Source organism: Meles meles, chromosome 10 (genome assembly GCF_922984935.1).
Source record: "Meles meles chromosome 10, mMelMel3.1 paternal haplotype, whole genome shotgun sequence".
NCBI lineage: Eukaryota > Metazoa > Chordata > Mammalia > Carnivora > Mustelidae > Meles > Meles meles.
The window spans coordinates 87,303,246-87,330,229 of record NC_060075.1 but is presented as its reverse complement, the minus strand read 5'-3'; the positions used below and the strand labels follow the sequence as shown (position 1 = coordinate 87,330,229).

Below are 26,984 nucleotides of genomic sequence, written 5' to 3'. Positions count from 1 at the left end.
TCGAGTCCTGGAATTGAGCCCCACATTGGACTCCTTACTCAGCAGGGAGCCTGCTTCTCCCTCTGCTGCTCCCCTTGCTTGTATACTTTCTCTCTCTGTCAAATAAATAAAATCTTAAAAAAAAAACCACCCCAACACAAACCGTACTACGCGTTTCAGCTTTGACAATGGGAGGAACAAGTACCCTCCCCCCGACTTGTTTTCTCCTCCTGGAGACCCCATATGAAGAGCAGCTGGGCCTCAGCTGTGAAGAGGAGGGGTGGGGCTGGAGGCAGAGACGGATGGGCTACCACTGTGCAGTGTATTTCTTCCCTTTTTTTTCTTTAAAGAATTTATATATTTAGAGAACATGTGTGCCAGCGGGGGGAGTGGGGGGACGGGGGTGGGGACGGGGGGACAGGCAGAGGGAGAGAAAAAATCCCAAGCAGACTCTGCCTTGAGTGCCCGCCCAAGATGGGGCCCGATCTCATGACCCTGAGATCATGACCTGAGCCAAAATCCTTAAGCGACGGAGCTGCGCAGATGCTCTTCCGGTTTTCTGAGCCACGGGTTCTAAAACTGCAGAAGTAAGCAGTGGTAGCTTTAGTTCTGTTCTGTTTCACTTGGGAAATGAGTGATCACATGAAGGCAGAAATACATCTGTGCCTTCTTAGGATTCGGAGATATTCTAGAAACTGGGTTGAATCTCTGAGAACTTGCCAGGCTAGTGGTTCTGAAGCTCTTATCCTGGGGCCTTTTGAAAATCTGATGAAAGCTGTGGACCCTTTTTTATAATTTCAGCGAGTTCGTGGACCCTCTCAGGCCCTTCCAGTAACTCATTCATTCATTCACTCATTCATTCGTTTAGTGAATATTTACCGAGCACCTGCTGTGGACCAGGCACACAGTTCTAGGAGGTGGAGACAGAGCTATCAACACAGCAGAAAGATGCCCTGGCATTCTTAGACCTTAGGTTTAGTGGAAGAGAGAAACAGTAAACAGATGGGTAGATTATGTGGTCTATTAAAACATGACTAGTACTTTGAAGAATAATAAAGCAGAGAAGGAAATTAGGCTGATGCATTCTTTAATGAAGTGTAAGTTTTTTTTTAAAGTAGGAGATTTTAATTTTCTTTAATTTTAATTTTTTAAAAAAACTTATTCATTTAGAGAGAGTGCAGGGGAGGAACAGAGGGAGAGGGAGAGAGAAACTCAAGAGACTTCATGCTGAGCCCCAGTGAGGGGTTCGATTCATGGCCTATGGGATCGTGACCTGAGCCAAAACCAAAAGTCAGATGCTCGGCAGACTGTACCACCTAGGTGCCCCAGCAGACTTTTGAAGTTGAAGTATAAGGGTGCCTGGGTGGCTCAGTGGGTTGAGCATCTGCCTTTGACCGGGTCTTGGTCCTAGAGTCCTGGAATCAAGCCCCACATTGGGCTCCCTGCTTGGCTGAGAGTCTGCTTGTCCCTCTCCCTCAGCCCTACTTGTGTGCGCGCTCTCTCTCAAATAAATAAGTAAAATCTTTAAAAAAATAAATTGAAGTGTAGTTGACATAATATTGGTCTGAGATGTATAACATTCTGATCTGGAAATTACATTCATTACTCAGTGCTCACCGCTCACCGATAAGTCTAGGTACCCACTGTCACCACACAAAGTTATTACAGTATTATGGACTCTGTTCACTATGCTGTACTTTTAATTTCTTGACTTTATTTAATTCATGTGTGGGAGGCAGAGGGAGACAATCTCAAGCAGGCTCCATACCACGCAGCATGGAGCCTGAGGCAGGGCTTGATCCCACGACCCTAAGATCACAACCTGAGCCAAAATCAGGAAACACTAATTTTCCTGAACCGACTGAACCACCAAGACACCCCACCCCCAACCCCGTATGACTTAATTTATTTTACAGCTAGAAGTTTGTACCTCTCAGTCCCCTTACTCCATTTTACCCATTCCCCTCCGCACCGCCCCTCTGGCAACCTCCAGTTTGTTCTCCGTATGTATGAGTCTGTTTCTTTAAATTTCCTTCTTTGTTCACTTTTGTTTTTCACATTCTACATACAGGTGAAATCATATGGTATTTGTCTTTCTCTGTCCAACTTATTTTACAGTTGATTATTAGCTTGAAAAGCTGAGATCAGGATGAGTCTTAGTTGGTATTAAATGCAACTCTTTCACAACAGAAACTAGCAAACACCCTTCAAGATGAAATTATCTGTTCATCTATTGATGGACACTTAGATTGCTTCTGTAGCTTGCCTGTTGTAAATATAGTTAACCCTTGAGTACAGATAGCATACAATATGTGTGTTAATGAACTGTTTGTTGTTAATAAGGCTTCTGCTCAACAGTAAGCTATTACTAATTAAATTTTGGGGATGTCAAAAATAATGCATGGGTTTTTGACTGTGTAAGAGTCGGTTGTCCTAACTCTCACATTTTTCAAGGATCCATTATCATATTGTAGTAAATATAGGTGTGCATAAAATCTTTTTAAATTAGTGTTTTCTTCTTCAGATAAGTACCCAGAAGTAGAATTGCTGAGTCATATGGTATGTCTATTTTTAATTTTTTAGGAAACCTCCAAACTGCTTTCCACAGTGGTTGCACCAATTTACAACACTACCAACAGTGCATGAGCGATACCTTTTCTCCACATCCTTACCAATGCTTGTGATTGACTTTTTGATACTAGCCATTCTGACTGGTGTGAGGTGGTATCTCACTGTGGTTTTGATTTGCATTTCCCTGATGAGTGATGTTGGGTATCTTTTCATGTGTCTGTTGGTCATCTGTATGTTTTCTTTGGAAAAATGTCTATTTGGGTCCTCTGCCCATGTTTTAATCAGATTATTTGGTTTTTACTGTTGGGTTGTGTGGATTCGTTATGTATTTTGGATGTTAACCCCTTATCAGGTATATCATTTGCAAAGATATCCTGTTCAGTAGGTTGCCTTTTTATTTTACTGATGGTTTACTTTGCTGTGTGAAAGTCTTAGTTGGATGTGGTCCCAATTGATTTAGTCTTGGAAGATGGTATGTTTCTAGGAATATATCCATTTCTTTTAGGTTGTACAATTTGTTAGCATGTAATTTTTGTAGTGGTCTCTTATCCTTTGTATTTCTGTTTTGACTGTTTTAACTTCTCTTTCATTTTTGGTCTTATTTATTAGAGTTCTTTCTTTCTAAGAACCAACTTTTTGTTTCATTGACCTTTACTATTTTAAGTGTCTATTTTCATTTCTTTCTGCTCAGATCTTATGTCATCAGAGCTGCTGTTTCCTTATTTATTTTCTTTCTAGATGATCTATGCATTGATAGAAGTTGGTGTCCCTTAGTATTAGTGCATTACTGTCAACTTTTCACTTTACATCTGTTAATATTTATTTTATATATTCAGGTGTTCGTATGTTAGGTGCATAAACGTTTACAGTTGTTAAAGCATCTTGTTGGCTTGAGCCCCTTATTATGTAATTGCCCTCTTTGTCTCTTGCTATAGTCTTTGATTTAAATTCTATTTTGACTGATAGAAACATTGTACCCTAGCTTTTACCACCCCCTCCCCACTTCCCTTATGCATGGAAGTTCTTTTTCCATGCCCTCACTTTCAGTCTGTATGTGTCTTTAGGTCTGTAGTGAGTCTCCTGTAGGCGGCATATTGATGGGGCTTTTTTCTTCTTCTTCTTTTTTTAATCCAATCGTCACCCTTTGTCTTTTGACTGGAACATTTAGACCATTTACATTTAAAGACCTTGATAGGTATGTACCTAAGGCCATTTTGTTAACTGTTTGCTGGTTGTTTTTATAGTTCCCTGATCTTTTCTCCTCTTGCTCCGTTTCCTTGTGATTTAATGATTTTCCTTAATTATGATTGGACTCCATTCTCTCTTTCTTTCTCTTTCTTCATATGCTACAGGTTTCTGTTACCAGGAGGTCTGTGAACAACATGCGTCTGACTCCAGTCTGTATTAAGTTGATTCACTTCAGTCCAAACACGTTCTAAAAGTGCTATTCTTGACTCCACATTTTATGTATGTCACATAAGATTTTCATCTTATTTTGTGTATCCCTTAACTCATTTTTTATAGATAGAATTGATTTTACCACTTTTGTCTTTTAACTGTCATACTCGCTTTATAAGTGGTTGATATACTACCTTTACTATGTGTTTGCTTTTACCAGTGAAGTTTACCTTTCACAGTTTTCTCCTAGTTACAGCCTTTCTTTCCACTTAAAGAATTCCCTTTAACATTTCCTGTAAGGCCGTTTTAGTGGTGATGAACTTCAAATTGTTTGTCTTGGAAACTGTCTTCTCTCTTATCATTCTGAATGATAGCCTTGCTGGGTACAGTATTCTTAGTTGTAGGGTTTTTTTTCTTTCAGCTCATTGAATATATGATGCCACTTGCTTCTGGTCTGCAAAGTTAATGAAAAATCAGCTGATAGCCATATGGGCTTTCCCTTGTGTGTAACTGTTTGCTTTTCTCTTGCTGCTTTTAAGATTCTCTATATTTAATTTTTGCCATTTTAATTGTATGTGTCTTCGTGTGGACCTCCTTGGTTTCATCTTGTTTGGGGCTCTCTGGATGTCTGTTTTTTCTCCCCAGGTTAGGGAAGTTTTCAGCTATTATTTCTTCAAATAAGTTTTTTTTTTTTTTTTTTAAGATTTTATTTATTTATTTGACAGAGAGAGAGAGAGATCACTAGTAGGTAGAGAGGCAGGCAGAGAGAGAGGGGGAAGCAGGCCTCCTGTCAAGCACAGAGCCTGACGTGGGATTCGATACCAGGACCCTGAGATCATGACCTGAGCCGAAGGCAGAGGCTTTACCCACTGAGCCATCCAGGCGCCCCTATTTCTTCAAATAAGTTTTTTGCCCTTTTCTATCTTCTTTGGGGAGAATGTTATTACACTTGATGGTGTCACTTTTTTCTTCTAATTATTCACTCAGTTGCTTTCTGTGAGCCTGTCTTTCAGACTGTTGGTCTGTTCTCCTAAATTCTTTAATCTGCTGTTGGCTTTCTAGTGTATTTTTTATTTGAGTTACTGTATTTTTCTGTTCTGACTTGTTCTTTGTTTTTTCTTTATGTTGAAGTTCTCACTGAGTTCATCCATTCTTCTCTCTGGTTCAGTGAACATCTTTATGACCATTACTTTGAACTCTTATCAGGTAGATTGTCTATTTGCATTTGTTTTGCTCTTTTTCTGGGGTTTTATTATCATTTGGATCATATTCCTCTGTTATCGTATTTTTGTCTGATTCTCTGTGTCTTTTCTATGAAGTGGGTCTGCTGTGTCTCCTGTTCATTCTTTTTTTTAAGATTTTATTTATTTATCTGACAGAGAGAGGGAGAGCACAGCAGAGGGAGCAGGAGAAGAAATCTATTGGCGGAGCAGGGAGCCCAGTGTGGGGCTTGATCCCAGGACCCTGGGATCATGACCTAGCTGAAGGCAGACGCTTGACTGACTAAGCCACCCAGGCACCCCTGTGTCTCCTGTTCTTTTTTCTTTCTTTTTCTTTTTTTTTTTAATAAGGTTTATTTATTTATTTGACAGAGATCACAACTAGGCAGAGAGGCAGGCAGAGAGAGAAGAGGGGAAGCAGGCTCCCTGCTGAGCAGAGAGCCCGATGTGGGGCTCGATCCCAGAACCCTGAGATCATGACCTGAACTGAAGGCAGAGGCTGAGACCACTGAGCCACCCAGGCGCTCCTCCTGTTCGTGAAATTAGTTGCCTTATGTAGAAGGTGTTTTGTGGTGCCCAGTAGTGCCGTAATCCCTGGTCACCAGAATCAGGTCCTCCAGAGTGTTTACTGTATGGGCTGCATATGCCCTCCTGTTGTGGCATTCCCACCAACAGTGGAAGAGAGTTCATCCTGAAGTTTTAAGGGTACAGCATGTTCTTGGTGACCATAGGCACAGTGTGTCACGTAGCTCTAGGGCTTCCTCATCCTGCTTAGCTGGAACCAAAACTGTGCATTTCCCTTGGGCCCTATCCCCTGGAGGCCATTATCTACTTTCTGATTCTGTGAGTTTAACTGTTTAGATCGCAGCGCAGGGAACGGTGTGGTATTCCGTGATCCTTCACATTCACTGTTCACCGTCAGCTTTCACTCCCCCTGTACCGCACCCCATCTCTCCCTCATGGGTCTACTTGACCCTTCCTTTGCTGCACACACTACCAGGCCTCTATCCCTGGTTTTCGCTGACAAACCAAGCAATGTACCATGGCCATGTCTCCTTTCTTTTTTTTTTTTTTTAAAGATTTTATTTATTTATTTGACAGAGAGATCACAAGTAGGCAGAGAGGCAGGCAGAGAGAGTGAGAGGGAAGCAGGCTCCCCGCCGAGCAGAGAGCCTGATGCGGGACTCGATCCCAGGACCCTGAGATCATGACCTGAGCCGAAGGCAGTGGCTTAAACCACTGAGCCACCCAGGCGCCCCATGTCTCCTTTCTTATATGCTCTTTCTCTCTGAGGTTAGTGATTCCTTATTTGTCATCTGCTTAATACCTTTGTATGTATTTATGGCTAATCCCCCCACCCTGCCACCCCTCCATTCCTTCTCAGTGGCATTCCTGAGGAGAGACTCTGAGCTGGTCTCTCAGCACCGGGTTCTTTCTGGGCTGACAGCCCCTCCCTTTGCCTGCATGCTTCCATTCTGGAGTCTCACCCCTGACCTGGGGCCCTTTGCTTCCTCAGTGCTGGCTCTGTTTCCTGCACCCCACTTGTTCCTCTTCCTTGGCTGTGTTCTCATTTTAGTGGAGCACATTCCTAATCTGCTTCCCAAGGAAAGGGTACATGGAAAGTCAGTCTTTTGAGAACTTGCTTTTCTGAAATGTCTCCTTTTTTTTTTTTTTTTTTTGCCTTTTTAAAAAATTGTAGTTGACCTACATTACATTACGTTTCAGGTGTGCACTGCGGTGATTTGACAGCTTAAACTTTACACTGTGCTCACTGCACCGGTAGCTCCCGTTGGTCCCTCCCCGTGCTATTACTGTATCATTGACTGTATTCCCTACATTGTGCGTTTCATTCCTGTGACTTACTCATTCATAGCCGGAAGCCTGTATCTCCCTGCCCCCTGCATCCATTTTGCTCATCCTCCCAATCCCCTTCCCTCTGACAACGATTAGTTTGTTCTCTGTTTTTTGGTTTTTGTTTTTTAGGTTTTACATATAAGGAAATCATGTGATATTTATCTTTCTCTGACTTATTTCCCTTAGCATAATACCCTCTAGGTTCATCCCTGTTGTCGTAAATGGCAAGATATCATTCCTTTTTAAGGCTGGCTGGTAATCCATTGTGTATGTATATATTCGGCGTTTTCTTTGTCTTTTCATTTATCAGTGGACACTTGGATTGCTTCCATATGTTGACTATTGTAAACAATGCTGCAGTGAGCATAGGGCGGCATGTATCTTCTCACATTCGTGTTTTCATTTTCTTATAAATACTCAATAGTGGAATTACTGGATTGTGTGATATTTCTGTTATTAATTTTTTAAACATCTTCCATACTGTTTTCCGCAGTGGCTGCCCCAATTGACATCGCCACCAACAGCATTCATCTGTTATTTTCATTTTAACCATTCTGACAGGTGTAAGGTGATACCTCGTTGTGGTTTGATTTGCATTTCGCTGATCATTATGTTGAGCATCTTTTCATGTGTCTGTTGGGATCTGTATGTCTTTGGAAAAACATCTATTCAGGCCCTCTGCTCATTTAATTGGATTATTTGTTTCCTTGGTATTGAGTTGTAGAAGTACTTTATATTTTGGATGTTAACCCTTTATCAGGTATATTATTTGGAAATATCTTTCTTTTCCCATTCAGTAGGTTGCCTTTTCATTTTGTTCATGGTTTCCTTCACTTTTTATTTTGGTTTAGTCCCAATAGTTTATTTTTGCTTTTCTTTCCCTTGCCTGAGGAGATACATCTAGATAAATGTTGCTACGGCAGATACCCAAGAGATGACTGCCTATGTTTTGTTCTAGGAGTTATATGGCTTCAGGTCTCACGTTTAGACCTTTAATCCATTTTGAATTTATTTTTGTGTATAGTATAAGAAAGTGGTTTGGTTTCATCCTTTTGCATATAGCTGTCCAGTATTCCCAACACCGTATGTTGAAGAGACTTTTGTTCCCCCATTTTATATTTTTGCCTCCTTTGTCATAGACGTGGGCCATGTAAGTGTGGGTTTGTTTCTGGGCTCTGTGTTCTGTTCTGTTGGTCTGTGTATCTTTTTTAGTGTCAGTACCACACTGTTTGATTACTATAGCTTTGTAGTATATCTTGAAATCCGGGATTGTATTACCAGCTTTGTCCATCTTTCTCAAGATTGCCTTTGGTACTTGAAGTCTTTGGTGGGCCCATATAAATTTTAGGATGATTTTAGTTTTGTGAAATATTATTGGTATTTTGATAGGGATAGCATTGATGCTGCGGATAGTACAGAAATTGGTTCTTCTGATTCATGAACACAGAATATGTTTCCCTTTGTGTCATCTTCAGTTTCTTTTATCAGTGTTTTATTAGTTTTCAGAGTTCAGGTCTTTTACCTCTTTGGCCAAATATATTCCTAGGTTTTTTATTCTCTTTGATGCAATTGTAAATGGGATTGTTTTCTTAATTTCTCTTTCTGCTGTGTTGTTAATGACATAGAAACACAACAGATTGCTGTATATCAAGTTTGTATCCTGTAGCTCTTCCTTTATTAGTTGTAATAGTTTTTTGATGGAGTCTTTAGGTTTTTCTATATATAGTATCATGTCCTCTGCAAATGGTGGAAGTTTTACTTCTTCATTACCCATTTGGATATCTTTTCATTTTCTTCTTTGATTGCTGTGGCTAGGACTTGCAGTGCTGTGTTGAATAAAAGTGGTGAGAGTGAGTAGCCATCCTTGTCTTGCTCCTGAACTTACTTAGAGGAATATATAACGTTAAAGTATAAAGTATATAAAGTATAAAGTATTACATTAGCTCTGAGTTCATCAGATTGGGCCCTATTATAGTATTGATGTGTGTTCCCTCTAAACCAGTTTTGTTGAGAGTTTTTCATCATGATTGGGTGTTGAATTTTGTCAAATGCTTTTTCTGCATCTATTGAAATGATCATATGATTTTTATCCTTCATTTTGTTGATGTGGTGTGTCATGTTGAATGATTTGAGGATACTGAAGCATCCTTGGACCCCAGGTATAAATCCCAATTGATAATGGTGAATAATCCTTTTAATGTATTGTTGAACGTATTTTGCTAAAATTTTGTTGCGGATTTTTGTGTTTATTTTTATCAGGGATATTGGCCTGTAGTTTTCTTTTTTTTATAGTATCTTTGTTTTCGTGTCAGGGTAATGCTGGCATAATAGAACAGACTTGGAAACTTTCCTTTCTCTTGTGTTTTTGCAGTAGTTTGAGTAAAATTGGGGCACCTAGGTGGCTCAGTCAGTTAAGTGGCTACCTTTCACTTAGATCATGACCTCAGGGTCCTGGGATTGAACCCTATTTCGGGCTCTTTGCTCAGTCAGCAGTGCGTCTCCTTCTCTATCTCCCTCTGTGATCTCTCTTGCTTTTTTTCTTTCAAGTAAATAAAGTCTTTTAAAAAAAATACATGTTAACGCTTTCTTTTTTTTTTTCTTTCTTTCTTTCTTTTTTTTTTTGTTAACACTTTCTTAAATGTTTGGTAGAATTCATGTGTGAATCCATGTGGTCCTGGATTTTGTTAATTGGGAATTTTTTGATTACCTGTTCAATTTTGTTACCAGTAATTGGTCTGTTCAGATTTTCTATTGTTCCTAATTAAGTTTTAGGTTATATGTTTCTAGGAATTTGTCCATTTCTTCTAGGTTATCCAGTTTAGTGGTATATAATTTTTTGTAGTGGTCCCTGTATAATCATTTTATTTCCGTATTCTTCCTTCTCCTCTTTGTGTCTCACTTATTTGTGTTCTCTTTGTCTTGATGATTCTGGCTGAAGGTTTGTCAGTTTTGTTTTTCAAAGAACCGCCTCTTGGTTTTCATTGATCTTTTCTATTTCTTTTGTCTTTATTTCACTTATTTACACTCTGATCTTTATTATTTCCTCCCCTTTACTAGCTTGGGTTTTGTTTGTTCTTTTCTAGTTCTTTTAGGTGTAAGGTTAGATTGAGATTTGTCTTCGTTCTTTCTTTTTTTTTTTTTTTTTTGAAAGATTTTGTTTATTTATTTGACAGAGAAAGAGAGATCACAGGTAGGCAGAGAGGCAGGCAGAGAGAGAGGAGGAAGCAGGCCTCCTGCCGAGCAGAGAACCGGATGTGGGGCTCGATCCCAGGACCCTGGGACCATGACCTGAGCCGAAGGCAGAGGCTTAACCCACTAAGCCACCCAGGTGCCCCGAGATTTGTCTTGTTTTTTGAGATAGTCCCCTATTGCTATAAATGTCCTTATTAAAACTGTTTCCTCTGTGTCCCAAAGATTTTGGGCTGTTGTATTCATTTTCATTGGTCACATGTATTTTATTGAATTTCTCTTTGATTTCTTCATGGACGCATTGGCTGTTCAGTAGCGTGTTGTTTATCCTCCATGTGTTTGTGTTTTATCCAGTATTTTTTTTCTTGGTTTGATTTCTAATTTCATATTGTCATGGTTTGAAAAGATGCATAATATCATTTCTATCTTCTTAAATGTATGAAGACTTCTTTTGTGGCCTAACATGTGATCTGGACCATGTTTCATGTACAATGGACAATGTACATTGTTCATGTACATGGACAATGTTTCATGTACCCTTGAAAGGAAAGCATATTGTTTTGGGATGGAATGTTCTGTATCTCTCTCTCTTTAAGTCTATCTGGTCTAATGTGCCATTCAGAGACACTGTTTCCTTATTGATTTTCTTTTTTTTTTTTTTTAAGATTTCATTTATTTATTTGAGACAGATCACAAGTAGGCCAAGAGGCAGGCAGAGAAAGAGGGGGAAGCAGGGTCCCTGCCAAGCAGAGAGCCCAATTCGGGGCTTGATCCCAGGACTCTGGGATCATGACCTGAGCTGAAGGCAGAGGCTTAACCCCCTGAGCAACCCAGGTGCCCCTCCTTATTGATTTTCTTCTGGGACATCTATTTATTCATGTAAATAGTATGTTAAAGTCCCCTACTATTAGGGTATTACTGTCAATTTCTCTCATTATGTCTGTAAATATTTGTTTTATGTATTTAGATGCTCCAGCGTTGGGTGCACAGGTATCTGCGATTGTTAGATCCTCTTGTTGGATTGACTTCGTAATTATTATGTGATGCCTGTCTTTGTTATTACAGTCTTTCTTTTAAATTCTGTTTTGTCTGATATAAATATTGCTACCGAACTTTTTCTGCCCCACATTCATCTGTATGGAATGTCTGTTTCCATCCTTTCACTTTCAGTCTATTACTGTCTTAGGTCTGAAGTGAGTCTCTTGTAGGCCCCGTAGAAATGGGTCTTGTTTTTTATCCATTCTGTCACTCTGTGTCTTTTGATGGAAACATTTAGACCCTTTACACATAAAGTAATTATTGGTTGGTGTATGTACTTATTGTCATTTTGTTCTTTGTTTTCTGGTTGTTTTTGTAGTTGTTTCTTCTCATGTTCTCTTGTGACCGGTCTTCTGCAGTGTTATGCGTGCCTTTCTTTCTCTTTACTTTTTGTATGACTTTTGGGTTTGTGGCCGACAGGAGGGTCATATATAACATCCTAAGGGTGGCCTTTTCTTTTCCACTTAAAGAAGCCCTTTTAACATTTAGGTGATGGACTACATTAACTTTTTTTGGTCTGGGAAACTCTTTTTCTCCCTTTGCATTCTAAATGATAACCTCATGGATAGAGTATTTTGGGTTGTAAGTTTTCTCCTTTTAGTTCATTGAGTATGCCATGCCACTCCCTTCTGACCTACAGAGTTTCTGCTGTGAAATCAGCTGATAGTCTTGTGAGGTTTTTCTTGTATGTAAATTTCTATTTTTGTTTTGCTGTTTTAACAATTCTTCATCTTTACCTTTGACATTTTAATCGTGTGTTCTGTGGACCTCCTTAGGTTCATCTTTTTTGGGATTTACTGTGTCTCCTGAACTTGGATATCTGTTTTCTTCCCAAGGTTAGGGAGGTTTTCAGCCATTATTTCTTCAAGTAAGTTCTCTTCCTCTTCTCCTTCTGGAACCCCTCATAGAGGAATGTTTCCTTGATGTTGTCCCTGTGATACCTTAACCTATCCTCATTTTAAAAAATTCTTTTATTTTGCTTCTCAACTTGTGTGCTTTCCATTGCCTTGTCTTCCAGATTATTGATGTGTTTTTCTACATCTGCTAATTTACTCTCGATTTCCTCTAGTGTGTTTTTTATTTCGTTTGTTGTTCTTTAACTTGGATTGCTTTTGGTTTTATGTTTTCTGTTCGTTGGTGTGCTCAGTGAGTCCGTGCACTCTTCTCCCCAGTTCAGTGGATACCCCACCGTCATTATTTGGAGTCTTTCTTGGACATGTTGCTTATCTCTGTTTCATTTAGATCTTTTCCTGTATTTCATTGTTTTTTTTTTTTTTTTAATATTTTATTTATTTATTTGACACAGAGAGAGGTCACAAGTAGGCAGAGAGGCAGGCAGAGAGAGAGGGAGAAACAGGCTCCCCACTGAGCAGAGAGCCCCAAAGGCAGAGGCTTAAACCACTGAGCCACCCAGGCGCCCCTGTATTTCATTGTTTTGTTCCTTTATTTTCCTTTCCTTTTTCCTTCCTTCCTTCTTCCCTTCCTTCCATTCACATTCTGACAGATTTCCACAATCTATTTGTTTCATTTTAATCTTATTTTAAATTTTTAAGATTTTATTTACTGAGAAAGAGCACAAGCAGAGAGGAGGGGCAGGTGGAGAGGGAAAAGCAGACTCACTGAGCCCAGTGCAGGGCTCGATCCCAGGACCCAGACATCATGACCTGAGCCAAAGGTGGATGCTTAACTGATTGAGCCACCCAGACGCCCCTGTTTGTTTCATTTTGTTTTTTTAAGTTTTTATTTATTAGAGAGAAAATAGGCAGAGGGGCAGGCAGAAGAGGAAGCAGGCTCCCCGCGGAGCAGAGAGCCCAATGTGGGGTTCAATTCCAGGACCCTGGGGTCATGAACTGAGCCGAAGGCAGAGGCTTAACCCTCTGAGCCACCCAGGTGCCCCTAATTTTTTTTTTTTAAAGATTTTATTTATTTGTTTGCCAGAGAGACAGTGAGAGAGGGAACACAAGCAGGGGGTGTGGCAGAGGGAGAAACAGGCTTCCTGTAGTATAGGAAGCCCAATGTGGGACTCGATCCCAGGGCTCTGGGATCATGACTTGAGCCGAAGACAGACACTTAACAACAGAGCAACTCAGACGCCCTGTTTGTTTAATTTTTAAATACTTCAGTATGTGTCTCAGAGTTTTAAGGGGTGGATGAAAATGTCACAATCTGAAATTCTTTTTTTTTTTTTTTAAAGATTTTATTTATTTATTTGACAGAGAGAGGATCACAAGCAGGCAGAGAGGCAGGCAGAGAGAGAGAGGAGGAAGCAGGTTCCCTGCTGAGCAGAGAGCCCGATGCGGGACTCGATCCCAGGACCCTGAGATCATGACCCGAGCCGAAGGCAGAGGCTTAACCCACTGAGCCACCCAGGCGCCCCCACAATCTGAAATTCTTTTTAAAAAAACTAAAAGGGGGCGCCTGGGTGGCTCTGTTGGTTAAGTGTCTGACTCCTAATTTTGGCTCAGGTCATGATCTCAGGTTCTGGCTCTGTGCTGGGTGTGGAGCCTGCTTAAGATCCTCTCTCCTTCTCCTTTTGTCCCTCCCTGTTCACGCTGTCTCCCATTTCTCTCAGAAAGTACGGATACCTTATGATGTTAACCATGCATAGAAATAGGACTGTGACTGAAGACAGCATAATGTTAACAGTGGCTATAATCTCTGCAGTCTGATGTAATGGATGGCTACTCTGCTTTTTATTTTCCTGTATTTTGCAAATATTTTATGAAGGGTATTTTCTTTTATAATCAAGGAGAAGTTTAAAAATATTAAGCTATTTTAATGGATCTGGTACTTCTAATACAGGTAGCGTGGCAAAAATATAAAACATTAGCATTAATAATTAATTGCATTGGAGGTATTTTGGTAACTGCACAGTCTCTATTCAATGTTAACATGATATTGTCTAAGTATGAAAAAGTCTTTATTTAAATCTGAGTTACAAAGTATAGCTGTGAGTATCTTCAGTAAAAATATGCTTTCAGGTGGAAGAAAAGGCTTTACTCAAGTCTTTTAATGTGATTTTTTTTTTTTAAAGAAAACGATTTTAGCAGACTTACATCACATCTTTTGCTTCTGTCTCCTGCACATATATACCCTAAAAATAATAAGTATATTAATAGGAATATGGATTTCATTGTCTTAAATTGTGCCATGGAGAGAATTATGGTTTAATGAAAAGATTAGGGACTTTAGAGCCAGGAAGGCCTTGATTCCACTCCTGATTGAGCATGCATTTGCTATGTGACCCGGGCAAGTTTCTTAGTGCCCCTCCCCCTTGGTCTGGGTATCTATAAAATGGCAGTGACATCTAATTCACAGAGTTAGATGACAGAACCCACTTCCAGTGGCTGGCAAAGAACAGTCGTTGAATGCGCGGTAGGATTTTTCCAGTTCCCCAAGAAAAGTAAACATTAACTAGTGTCCCCATTTACTTTGGGCCCAGGGATTTTCCCATTTGCGGCTTTAAAAGAGGAAGGCCAGCCAAGAAAAGTCCTGACCTGTAAAGAAAATGTCAAGTGAGTACTTGGTTTCTTCAAATAAACAAGAATTTCTCTATCCCTAATCTACATGCTTTTGTAAAAATATTTATTTATTTATTTATTTTAAAGATTTTATTTATTTATTTGACAGAGATCACAGGTAGGCAGAGAGGCAGGCAGAGAGAGAGAGGGGAAAGCAGGCTCCCTGCTGAGCAGAGAGCCCAATGCAGGGGTTGATCCCCAGGACCCTGAGATCATAACCTGAGCCGAAGGCAGAGGCTTTACCCACTGAGCCATGCAGGCGCCCCTAAATTTTATTTTTTAAAACAATCTCTGCACCCAACAGGGGGCTCAAATGTACGACCCCGAGATGGAGTCGTGAGTTCCATCGAATGAGCCGGCCGGGCGCCCATCTGCATGCTTTTTCAGACTCTGTTGATCAAAAGGACAAAGTTACTTTGTCTTTTTTGGAATCTCAGTTATAGATGTTTCTTTGCGCTTTATGGGACAGTGGTGCTAGAGATCAGATTCTTTAAAATAATGTGCTCTTTTGTGATGGGCTTAGAAACAAACCTCATGCAAGAGGAAACAGGAAGGTATGATTGCTTAGTTCAGATGTGTTGTCAGTCCTTGGCCTTTTAAAAATAGCTTTTGTTGAGCTTTAATTCACATACTGTACAGTTGAGTGGTTTTCAGTACATTGAGTTGTGCAACTTTCCCACATCTAATACATTTTTCTTACCCCTCAGAGAAACCCCGTGTCCTTAGTCATCAGCTCCCAAATTCTCTTGCCCCCTTGCAGCCCCTGGAAATCACTGGTCTACCTTCTGTCTCTCTGGACTTGTCTCTTGTGGACGTTTCCTATAGATAGGATCATACATCTGTGGTCCTTGGTGACTGGCTTCTTTCTGCGCTTTTCCCTGTTAATCCTTCAGTTGCAGAGTTGGTTGCCAGGAGCTCTCTGCCATGGGTTTTGTTACCTCCCACCAGCCTGCAGGTCATGGGAGACTGGGAACTTCAAGTGGCTTTTAAAATTAGAGCAAAAAGAAAGTGCAAATGTTTTCAGGGAATTTTGTTATGGTTATTTTGATGCCCTTTTAACACATGATGCTGCTAAAGATTTTTAAAATGGTTTTAATAACCTAATCCAAGCTCCACCTGTTCAAAAAATATAATTTGATGAGTTTTGCCTTATTTATATACCCATGAAATGATCACTGGAATCAGGATAAGGTACAGTAGGTGCCCTCTCCAAAAGTTTCCTTGTATCCTCAGGGCAGAGTAAGAGATGGATTACTATCAGATCCCTGGGCTGTTACTTGTTTTCTAGAAAAATATGTATTAAATGAGATCATACTTAGGAGTCAGTGGTGCGAGGCAGTAAGTGTGAAGGCCTGCTGCGACCTTGTGTGCGCGCCATCACAGTTTTCTCCCCTGTAAGTGGACATAGTTAATAGGAGCTGTACCTCCAGTTACGGGTGTACCAGATGCAATGTTATTTAATTCCCTCCCTCTCTCCTTCTCCGTTGTTGAAAGGATACCACGGAACATTCGTTCTTGTTCACTAACCCTAACTACCAACTTTGAAAACCGATCGGAAAAATTTACACTCATTCATCCAGCACATTTTACTGAGCAAGTGATGTGTTCGTCACTGCCCCGTGCACTGGGTGCTGTGGCTGATTCCAAGTTGAGTGAGACATGAGATACGTCCTTTATGCACTCACCAGGGTTTGGGCAGAATGTCCACGGGCTGGTGCACGAACAAAGTGGCATGGAGGGGGAGTGGTTGGAGTGATTGTCCCTGTCGAGACCCCGTGCTGGCCCCATGAAGGATACACAGTTCGATTATGGTCTCCATGGGATTAGAGTGGGGGCATTTGAATCTGAGAAGCGGGATCAGTATCGTGAGGGGCTCAAGCAGCCCGTGTGTAGGTGGGACACCATCTGCAGGAGTTGGGTGAAACACTGCTGGAAGGGAAAATGGGGGAGTCCACCAGCAGGCGTCCTGCTGGGCTGAGGTGGTGAGTTAGGTTTTGGTCATCAGTACAGTCTGTGAAGCTGTTCCAGGAGGGGAGAGTGGTACTCTAGAAGTAGGCTGCTTTTGAGGTGGCTCTTGGGTAGGGATTGAGTTTGACAGGAAGACAGTTGAGCATCGAGGAAGGCTTTAACGTGTCCGGGTAGTATTCAGGATCTTAACTAGATTAGGGACTATGAGGAAGGAAACCGGTAAAAACGTCGAAGTTGGTGCCTGACGATTTCTTTCCACTGCGATTTCTGTTGGGCTGCGATTTCTTTCCCCGTCTAGAATACGGTGTGCTTGCAGTGTGCTACCGCTCTGATACAGTCCCCACAACAGTGAAGTGTAAGTACGACTGTACCCATTTTTCAGATGAGGAGTCTAAGGCATAGAGTGGCTAAGAGGCGTCTTTGTCGTCCTCCACCTCTGCTGCTCCTGCTCTTCCCCCGTCACGGCCCTTTTCCCACTCACACCGCCTGTGACCTCTCGGCTCTCCTCCGTCTCTGGCCTGTCTCACTGCTGTCTCCTTTGTTTGGTCTTCATCTGTCAACACAGCTCTTGTGACACATCTTGGGTCATCATTTGCACTCTAGAAGTGTTTCCTCTAAACCTAAATTGGGACAAGTCTTTTTTTTTTTTTTTAATTCATTTATTAGAGTGTGTTATGTGCACGCACGAGTGGAGGGGGTGCAGAGGGAGAGAATTGTAAACAAACTCCTGGCTGAGCTCAGAGCCAGAAGCTGGGCTCGATCTCACAACCCTGAGATCACGCCCTGAGCCGAAATCAAGAATTGGACACTTAGCGGACTGAACCAGCCAGGCACTGTCTCCCTCCCCCCCTTTTAAGATGCTTCCTGTCTCTGGGTGGCATTCAAGGCCCTGGCTGTGTTCTGATCCTTTATAGATTGTCCCTTGCCCCCGAATGCCACGTTTCTGTTAGGCTCTGGGCCTTTGCTTGGGCATTTTCTCCACCTGAGATGACTTCCTTTCCTTTTTATCATGAACTTCTCATCAGTTCTGCAGCAGCTCACGCAGGTTACTGTGTCGCTGATGCCTTTGGCAACCAGGCTCTTTGTTCCTTCTTCCTGGGCTGTAGCATGTCTTGTCTTCTCCTTAATTATCCAATACCAGACTCTTCGAAATTGATGTGCAGCAACTTAGGAAAATAGATGCAGGAATAAAAATCAGATCGATGAACACAGAAGAGCACACAGACGCTTAGGGCAGAGAAGAGAAGCCACAATTAAGAAACGTGTGCCGTCGTGCCAGGCAGCACTGGCAGGAGCCTTACCCCCCCTTCCCAGCCCAAGCCCAGAGCAGAGCAGACACTGGTGTTTCCCAGTGGCAGTCAAATGAATAAAGCCAGTTACTCTGGAGAAGAGCTTGTCCTGTTACTGAGGCTTGCTTGAAAGAAATGTTTCTGGGGTGGGTGAGAAGGTGGGGAAGGAGGTTGGAGCTGTAGAGTCCCTCCAGCACGAGGACGGCCAGATTCACAGAGCGTCTCCCTGTAAGAGAGCTCCATCCGGCTGTAGAGCAGATCACCAAAGCACAATTCAGAAAGCACTAATACAAGCCAGAACTGTGACCCCAAAACAGAGCCGCTTCTTGGGGCGCCTGGGTGGCTCAGTGGGTTAAAGCCTCTGCCTTCGGCTCAGGTCATGATCCCAGGGTCCTGGGATCGAGCCCCGCATGGGGCTTTCTGCTCAGCAGGGAGCCTGCTTCCTCCTCTCTCTCTGCCTGCCTCTCTGCCTACTTGTAATCTCTGTCTGTCAAATAAATAAATAAAATCTTAAAAAAAAACAAAAAACAGAGCCACTTTTTGTTCTCGCTTAATCCAAGGAGAAAATGTAGACCAACTAAAGGAATTAATGCTTCTGTTTTGTTGTCGTTAGCGTTTTTACATCTCTTTACCCCCCAAAAGCAATCCCTTCACAGGTAGGGACCACGATCTGCTGCGGCTTGCTGGGTGGTGGAAAGCCTTGAGGGTGAGGAATGAGGCGAGCCCTCTGTACAGGGGCTTGGGGGGGTGGTTCCCCAGGGTATCAGTACCGCGCCCTGCTCTGAGCTCTGTGTGCTCAGAAAGTCGATTCTTATCTGAACTACAAGATCTGCCAAGAAATGGCTGTGAGTTCTGTTGACCATCCAGGCTGAGCTGCTTCTGAGACCGGTGTTCGCAGCAAAGGCGCCGGCCACGTGAATGGGCGATGGCAGAGTGACCGCGGCTCGGCCAGCTCGGCTTCCAGCACCTACAGGAGAGAGCTTTTCAGAAGGTTCCAGTGGTGCCCAGAGTGGCCAATTTAATTTTCATTTTGTCTCCAGCATTTGGGACTGAGACCTTATACTGTCATGATTTTATGGAGTCAGATTCAGAAAGAAGTGTGCATTTTTAAGCAATAAGCAAAAATAGCACATTTACGGAATGAGGTCAGTTCTCTCCCAAATTGCCCTTCTCTCTCTGATTTATGTCAAACTCTATTCTGATGTACCTTTTTCTCACCCCCTCCAACAGCTGCTTTTCTTTCTTTCTCTGCATAGGAACTTGATAAAGAGCTCCCAGTGCTGAAGCCGTATTTTATCGATGAGCCCGAGGAGGCCGGTGTGCGGGAGGCCGGCCTGCGGGTCACGTGGCTGGGACACGCCACGGTGATGGTGGAAATGGACGAGCTCATCTTCCTCACCGACCCGGTCTTCAGCTCTCGCGCGTCACCGTCACAGCGCGTGGGTCCCAAGCGGTTCCGCCGCGCGCCCTGCACCGTGAGCGAACTGCCCCCGATAGATGCGGTCCTCATCAGCCACAACCACTACGACCACCTGGACTACAACTCCGTCCTCGCCCTGAACGAGCGCTTCGGCCCGGAGCTGCGGTGGTTCGTGCCTCTGGGTCTCCTCGACTGGATGCAGAAGTGTGGCTGCGAGAACGTGATCGAGCTGGACTGGTGGGAGGAGAACTGTGTCCCCGGCCATGATCAGGTCACCTTTGTCTTCACCCCTTCACAGCACTGGTGTAAAAGGACTCTCATGGATGACAACAAGGTTCTGTGGGGCAGCTGGTCTGTCTTGGGGCCCTGGAGTCGTTTTTTTTTCGCAGGAGACACTGGTTATTGCCCAGCTTTCGAAGAGATCGGAAAACGGTTTGGCCCCTTCGACCTCGCGGCTATTCCCATCGGCGCGTATGAACCCAGGTATGTGGGCCCCCCCGGGGAGGCAGCCCTGCTCCGTGACGGGTGGCCTGACTCTAAAGGAGTTTTGAGTTTGGGATGATTTAGGGTATCGTTTGTGATTTTAATGGTGGACGTTTGTTACTAGTGGTGGTTACGGAGGTTAGTGGGTCAGATTCAGTTAGATTTCTTGTCAAGTATCTCAGTCCGTCACACCTATTACGTGATGACTCAGAATCTGAGATCCAGGAAAGCTGGACCGAGGGTTGAAGAATTGCTGCAGCCTAGCTGCAAGTTCAGGTACCGCTCTGACTCGGCTTAAACCGATCAGCCAGTCAGCAAAGCTAAGCCGGCTCTTGTTCATCACGTGGAGAACTCTCTGTAACCACCTTCCACTCCACGTCCGGCGAGCCGGTCCCCAGGCTGTAGCTGCCCTGCGCTGGGCAGAGAACAAGCGAGGAATCCGAGCAGTGAGTCCCTTGTGCTGGTCTCGTGTCCATCAGTGTGGCTGTTCCTGCCGTACCTGCCTTGCCCACAGTCAGAGTGGTCGCAGGGCACTGGAGACCCAGGAGACCCGGCCCTGCCTGTGCTCTCCTTCATACCGACTGTCTCAGGGAAAGAGAAGTGATTTCAGAGAGTGCAACTCGATTTCAGCGAACGCTGGGTGAAAGGTACCAGTTACGAGAAAATAAACACTAATAGTAGAAGTGTCTTCTTTCCTATGGTACAGGCATAGATACAGCATTGTATGTAGGATGGCGTTTAATTTTGGCAATCCTACAGGCAGGAGAAACACTAACTCAAGAATGAATTGTGCAAATCTGATTATTTCCATCTGATTTTGTTGTATTTAACTTTTAAAGCTCACTAAAACCATTTCTTCACTGTTTATTAATGCTTTTTTCTTTTTTTTTTTCCTAGTGTCTTTAAGGTGCTAGATACTTCTACCCGATTTTTAAAAATTACTATGAATCAGTTATCTTTGAACTTTGGTTTTCCACCTCTTTTAAAAAAATTTTTAAAGATTTTATTTATTTGACAGACACGGCGAGAGAGGGAACACAAGCAGCAGGAGTTGGAGAGGAAGAAGCAGGCTCCACGCTGAGCAGCGAGCCCAATGCGGGGGTTGATCCCAGGACCCTGGGATCATGACCTGAGTGGAGGGCAGATGCTTAACCGACTGAGCCACTCAGGCCCCCCCAGGGTATTCTTAATATATTAGAATACCTTATTTGTAATTCTGAAGATTTTTCTTATGGTCACAATATATAAAGATCCCATATACGTGATGGTATATCGTGTACAGATTCACTATACAAACTCCCTCACAGAATTCCCCCTTCCTGCTTGCATTGTAGCTGTCCTGTTACTAAGCTGGGAGAAGGCCAGAAGCACAATATTTGCTCGAAGAATTAGGCTGTGTAGCTTCTGCTGCATGATCCACCCCTCCGGTCAGTACTAACAGTTTTAGAACTAAGGTTACCAGCACAGTTTCAGTACTCTCTGAATGTACGACGATTACACCCAGGCAGCTTTCAGTGGTGTCCCTGTGGGGATCTGTCACCAGATGCTCTATGCAAGCTGGTAAGAAGTTCTATTTTGAGTTTTGTTGTTGAAGTAAGCTCTCTGCCCAACATGGGGCTTAAACTCACGTCCCCAAGATAGACAGTCACGTGTTCCACCGACTGAGCCAGCCAAGTGCCCCAGGATGTTAAGTTTTTATAAACTTTCACCCCAAAATAAAAATTCTGAATTTATGTCAGATGTCTATCTGGGTGAAATGAAGGGTGGAAAGGAGTATGTCCATCGCTTTGATTGGCTATAGGAGTTTAAAGAAAAAAAAAAATCAGTAGAAACACCAAAAGCTGTTTGCATCTTGCCTGGGATTCCGAGTGTCAGGAGGCAGGACAGAACAGTGCATCTCTGACCCGCTGTTGAGTAGAACACAGTGGCTTTGTTTCCATGCTCCCAGGGGGCTTGACAGCTCCCAATAGTAAATAACAACCCTTTAGCTGTTGCTGATGAACTTGTCCATGGTGTGTTCTGTGAAACACAGACGCACCTGTGTTGAGTCCAGATCCGTGAGTCTCGATGCAGCAGAGCTGGGAGCTGAAGGCCTGAGCTCCGCACACCCAGCAGGGGTAGAGCTGGGGTCTCTGTGCAGGCCCCAGCCTCCTGGGCCCTGCCCTCCCCAGACTTTGGGCAGCCTCACACCGTTTCCACACTCTTCCCGTAGCCCCCCGCAGGCACTCTCCCTCTAAATCCTACACCTCACTGTTCAGTATGGTGTATGGTGTTTAAATAACATCCTTGAATAGCAACTGATTGTTTTTGTTTTTTTCTTAAAGATTTTATTTATTTATTTGACAAAGATCACAAGTAGGCAGAGAGAGAGAGACAGAGACAGAGGAGGAAGCAGGCTCCCTGCTGAGCAGAGAGCCGGATGCGGGGCTCGATCCCAGGACCTTGGGATCATGACCTGAGCTGAAGGCAGAGGCTTTAGCCCACTGAGCCACCCAGGTGCCCTGTTTTGTTTTGTTTTGTTTTGTTTTGCTCCCAATCTTTAAATATCCTACACTAATTTTTGTTTGCTTTTTGCTTTAGCAAGTTAAAAAGAAATGGTTTCAGCAAGTTTATTCAGGTCATCTTAAATCATGCTTTTGGCTTCTAGCTCCTGACCCATTAGTTTCTTTGATTCATACCAGGATTGCAAAGAATCTACTTCTTTAAGAGTAGGACGTACCTTCAGAATAAATAGTCAGTAAAATTAAATGCCCCTGAAATGGCATCTTGGCTTGCAAAAGGGAGCTTTCCTTGAGACTTAGCAAATGTGCGGCAATTTGTGTAAGATTTTTGCTTGTTTTCCAACAGAAAAGTGGAATTAAAAGAGATGGCTTTTGCCCGTCTTACTCCTGTGCAGAACGTTTCAAGGCTGATTAAATGAAGCAGTAATTAGAATTGAGGGTGTATTCCAAAGGCCAGAATTAACAAAGTGCTGTTTTTATCAGGTGGTTTATGAAGTACCAGCACGTAGACCCAGAAGAAGCTGTGAGGATTCACATTGACGTTCAGACAAGGAAATCTGTGGCAATTCACTGGGGAACTTTTGCCTTAGCAAATGAGGTGAGTCTGATCGTGATAAACATCACTTTGGTTATGTGCTTGCCCCGAGAGGGTTCCAGCATTGGCTCCCCCTGCAGTGAGCTCAGAGGCCGGACTGGCATCACACGTGCGCAGCCCTCTCGTGCAGTAAGGGGATCGCTCACACTAGCTGGTAAAATGGTATTTATATACAGTGAAAAAACCCTCCTTACATGCTGTGCTTTGGACTTAATTCTGTCACTGAAGCATATGTTTATAGAACCAAATGTGTGTAGTCTTGGAAAATAGAAAAATGAACCATCAGCCCCCCGCCCGGGGTGGGGGCTTTTGTTCTAGCAGAAGGTGTAAGGGGGTGTAATTCTAAAACAGGCATAGAAAGAAGTGCTTCACTGTGGGACAGAGTGGTCTCATGAGTCACGGACTGTTAATGATTTGAAGGGATTAGGAAGGGAGGGCTTCCTGGAAGAGGGGACATCTGAACTTCCCTGTGAGAAGGCAAGGCAGGAAGGCATTTCAAGAGGAGAAAAGGGGCAGAGCATAGGATCGGAGGCAGCAAGCAAAGGAGAATGGTGAGGAAATAGTTGAGCCAGAGTATGGATGTGACATGGAGGGCCATATGGGAAGTGAGGCTGGGCAGCTTGGAACTTTTTAGGAGTACGTTATTCACTCAGGAAGCAGTGACGGGGTGCTGTGTGCCAGGTATTGGGATAAATGGTGGTTTTATTCCTAGACGCCGAAGAGCTGATTTTTTCCATAAGGTAGGTGAGTCCTAGAACTCTGCTATTAACCAAGGTTCTGGGATCACGCAGAGGGATAGCAAAACAACGTTTTCTCCTTTCCTGGATTCGGGTCCTACCCTATGCAAAATTTAGAAATGGATGGTTGAACTTGGCATCCTCTCCTTTGCTTTGTGTGGCCTCTTCCTCATCCCACGGCCACGCTGCGGGAACCCTATGTTTTCAGGCTATTGAAGGAACTCCCTCTGCTCTGTTTCTGGCCTGCCCACCCCCTCGTGCCCCAAGTCCAAATTCCCAACCTGTGATGTATCATCCCTGGGCCAGGAACTCTCGGGGAGCCAATGAATGAATGACCCCAGGGCCAGGGAGGATGAATGAGAACAAGAGTGTCTGCATGTATGTGAAGGGGAATTGGATGCTGGTTTCCCGTGGCATACCGGTAGTACCATTCGGTGGTTTTCTTATTCCATAGATGTAGCGCATGGGTGTAGATCTAGGTATACGTGTCTATGTATGATCTACAGAGAGACTTGGATAAAGTCCCACTATTTTATTAAATCTGTTTAAAGAAAAAAGGATGACTCCTAGATTTTTAAATGAAGAACATGACCATCTTCCCGATTACTTTCCTGAGATGAGGAAGATGAGAAGATAGAAACCACCATCTTCAAGAGTTAGTGTTATTCAGCCTCCCAGGAATTCTTCCTGTTAAAAATCTAACCACCATCTTTATTTCTTAATGAAACCTATAACAAATTAATAAATCTTAGCAATTCAGAATATGTTCTCACTCTGCATTAGAGGCATAAACTGGACAACTATGAGTTTGTTAATTATGAAGAAGAATTTTTGGATATTTACCCTATGAGTAAACACTTCAACGTGATTTGCATAGAGGTAGTTCTAATAGCTACTTACTATAATACCAGACTGAGGATGTCCTTCACCTGGCAACACTTAAAAAGTTATATATAAGGCAACATATAGTCTGTGTCAGGAATTATGAGTGGGATTCCTATGTGATGTTTTTAAGCACTAAAAAACTCACTAGTTTTGGTGGAACCCAATTTCAGGCATCATATAAGTAGGTTATGTCTGGGCGGGTTGATGAATGGGGCCCGAGTGCTGGGTGCTTCCTCTGCCCCTTCACTCCTCTTGTCTGCTGTCTTGCTGGAGTCACATCTGCTGTTCGGCCGTGGGGCATTTTTACCTCCCTTGTGGGACTAAAGTGTTTGGACAATGAGATTGCCACCACTCACTCAGAAGGCTTTCTTGCCTTTCTAGGGTTACCTTCTTAATGGCCAAAACAGCCAACAATTGACCCGTGAAGAAACTCAGAGAGAAGGCAGCATCGAAATTCACACTAAATTAGAGCCTATTACTAAAGTGTTGAGCAAAGAAACAATTAGTGTAGGGTGATTGTATAAGTGTGTTGTTGGCCAAGACTTGTAGAACACTGGGGTGTGTGTGTATTGCAGGGGAGCAGGGATGGCGAGACTCAACAAAGCTAGTCATTTTTCAGTGGGAAAGAATTTCATTTCTCAATCTTTTTTTTTTTTTAAAGATTTTATTTATTTATTTGACAGACAGAGAACACAAGTAGGCAGAGAGACGGGGGAAGCAGGCTCCCCGCTGAGCGGAAAGCCCGATGCGGGGCTCGATCCCAGGACCCCGGGATCATGACCTGAGCCGAAGGCAGAGGCTTTAACCCGCTGAGCCACCCAGGCGCCCCGATTTCTCAATCTCTTATATTAATAATTTTGCAAGGGAGCTGTTAAACTTTATTGGGAATATTAGCAATTTCCTCCATGATGCAGAAGCCAGCGAGAGAGGAGAAAAGATCACGTTGCTAATACATATTAGCCAACCTATGTGTCTTACACCTGGGACATCACTGGCTGTCTTTTTGGGGTCACCATGTCCCCATCCCCTGCCCCCACAGCAGGGAGTGCCCTTTGACCCTATTCTCTGGGCCTCTTCTCTAGTGGGTCACTCCCTTGATTGGGGCTATCTTCAGTCTTACGGCCATTGGTCCACTCTACCTTTCCCTCCCAAGTTTTCTCCATGATCCATGTTTCTATATCCAGCACCCTGCTTGACATATCCACTTGGATGGAACTTGGAACCATTAGGTTCCAAAAACTTGAGTTCCGACCTTCCCTCAAACTTGTTTCTTTTACATCTCAGAACATGGTTCTAGTTACTCAGGTCAAAACCTGGACTTCTCGGGCGCCTGGGTGGCTCAGTGGTTTAAGCCGCTGCCTTCGGCTCAGGTCATGATCTCAGGGTCCTGGGATCGAGTCCCGCATCGGGCTCTCTGCTCCACGAGGAGCCTGCTTCCCTCTCATTCTCTCTCTGCCTGCCTCTCTGCCTACTTGTGATCTCTCTCTGTCAAATAAATAAATAAAAAATCTTTAAAAAAAAAAAAAAAAAAAAAAAAAAAACCTGGACTTCTCTTCTGTCCCCCATCCTGTTCACCCCGCATGCGGTCAGTTCAAACTTCAGCATACATAAGTAATCTCTCCCCGCAACATGGGGCTCGAATACATGACCCCAAGGTCAAGCGAGTTGCATGCTCTACTAACCAGCCACGTGCACCCACCCCCAGAGTATTTCACACCTGGACTACTCTTCACTACCTGCACTGTTACCACTCTGCCCCTTCCCCTCTGTTCTCAGCACTCGCAAAGGCAAATGACCTTTATGCCTTGACTCCAGTCAGTAGCTTCCCTCCCACTCATCTCCCCAACTGCCTCCCGAGCCCAGTGTCGTCCTCTGCCAGGTCTTGGGTCAAACACTGCCTTCTCATAGAGGATCTCTTAACCTGCTCTTAACCCGTGGTATGTAAAATTAAACCTCCATCTGCTGCGCTTATCACCACTCCCTCTCTCTCCCCACCTTGTGTTATGCAGTGTGGTAACATCTTACCGTTTCTTAGCATTCTCTTATAGCTCTGGGAGTGGACGGATGCTGGCTACTCCAGATCGGCGCTCTGAGGTCAGATGTTGTCTGATGGGTGGAGGCAGACCCATCACTGTCCATGGGATCAGAGATCGATTTTTATTTATTTTTTATTTTTTTATTTATTTGACAGACAGAAATCACAAGCAGGCAGAGAGGCAGGCAGAGAGAGAGGAGGAAGCAGGCTCCCTGCGGAGCAGAGAGCCCGATGTGGGGCTCGATCCCAGGACCCTGAGATCATGACCTGAGCCGAAGGCAGAGGCTTTAACCCACTGAGC

At 43.4% G+C, this 26,984-nt stretch overlaps 1 protein-coding gene across 3 annotated transcripts in view; it reads left to right on the top strand.

Moving 5' to 3' along the window:
• Window positions 1-26,984, top strand: part of NAPEPLD (N-acyl phosphatidylethanolamine phospholipase D) — a 54,638-nt gene that overhangs the window by 23,102 nt on the left and 4,552 nt on the right. For all 3 annotated transcript variants that reach the window (XM_046020439.1, XM_046020440.1, XM_046020441.1), the window contains exons 3-4: window positions 19,284-19,930; window positions 22,915-23,029. In XM_046020439.1, the coding sequence (XP_045876395.1) occupies window positions 19,284-19,930; window positions 22,915-23,029 (762 nt within the window). The remainder of the gene's footprint in view (window positions 1-19,283; window positions 19,931-22,914; window positions 23,030-26,984) is intronic.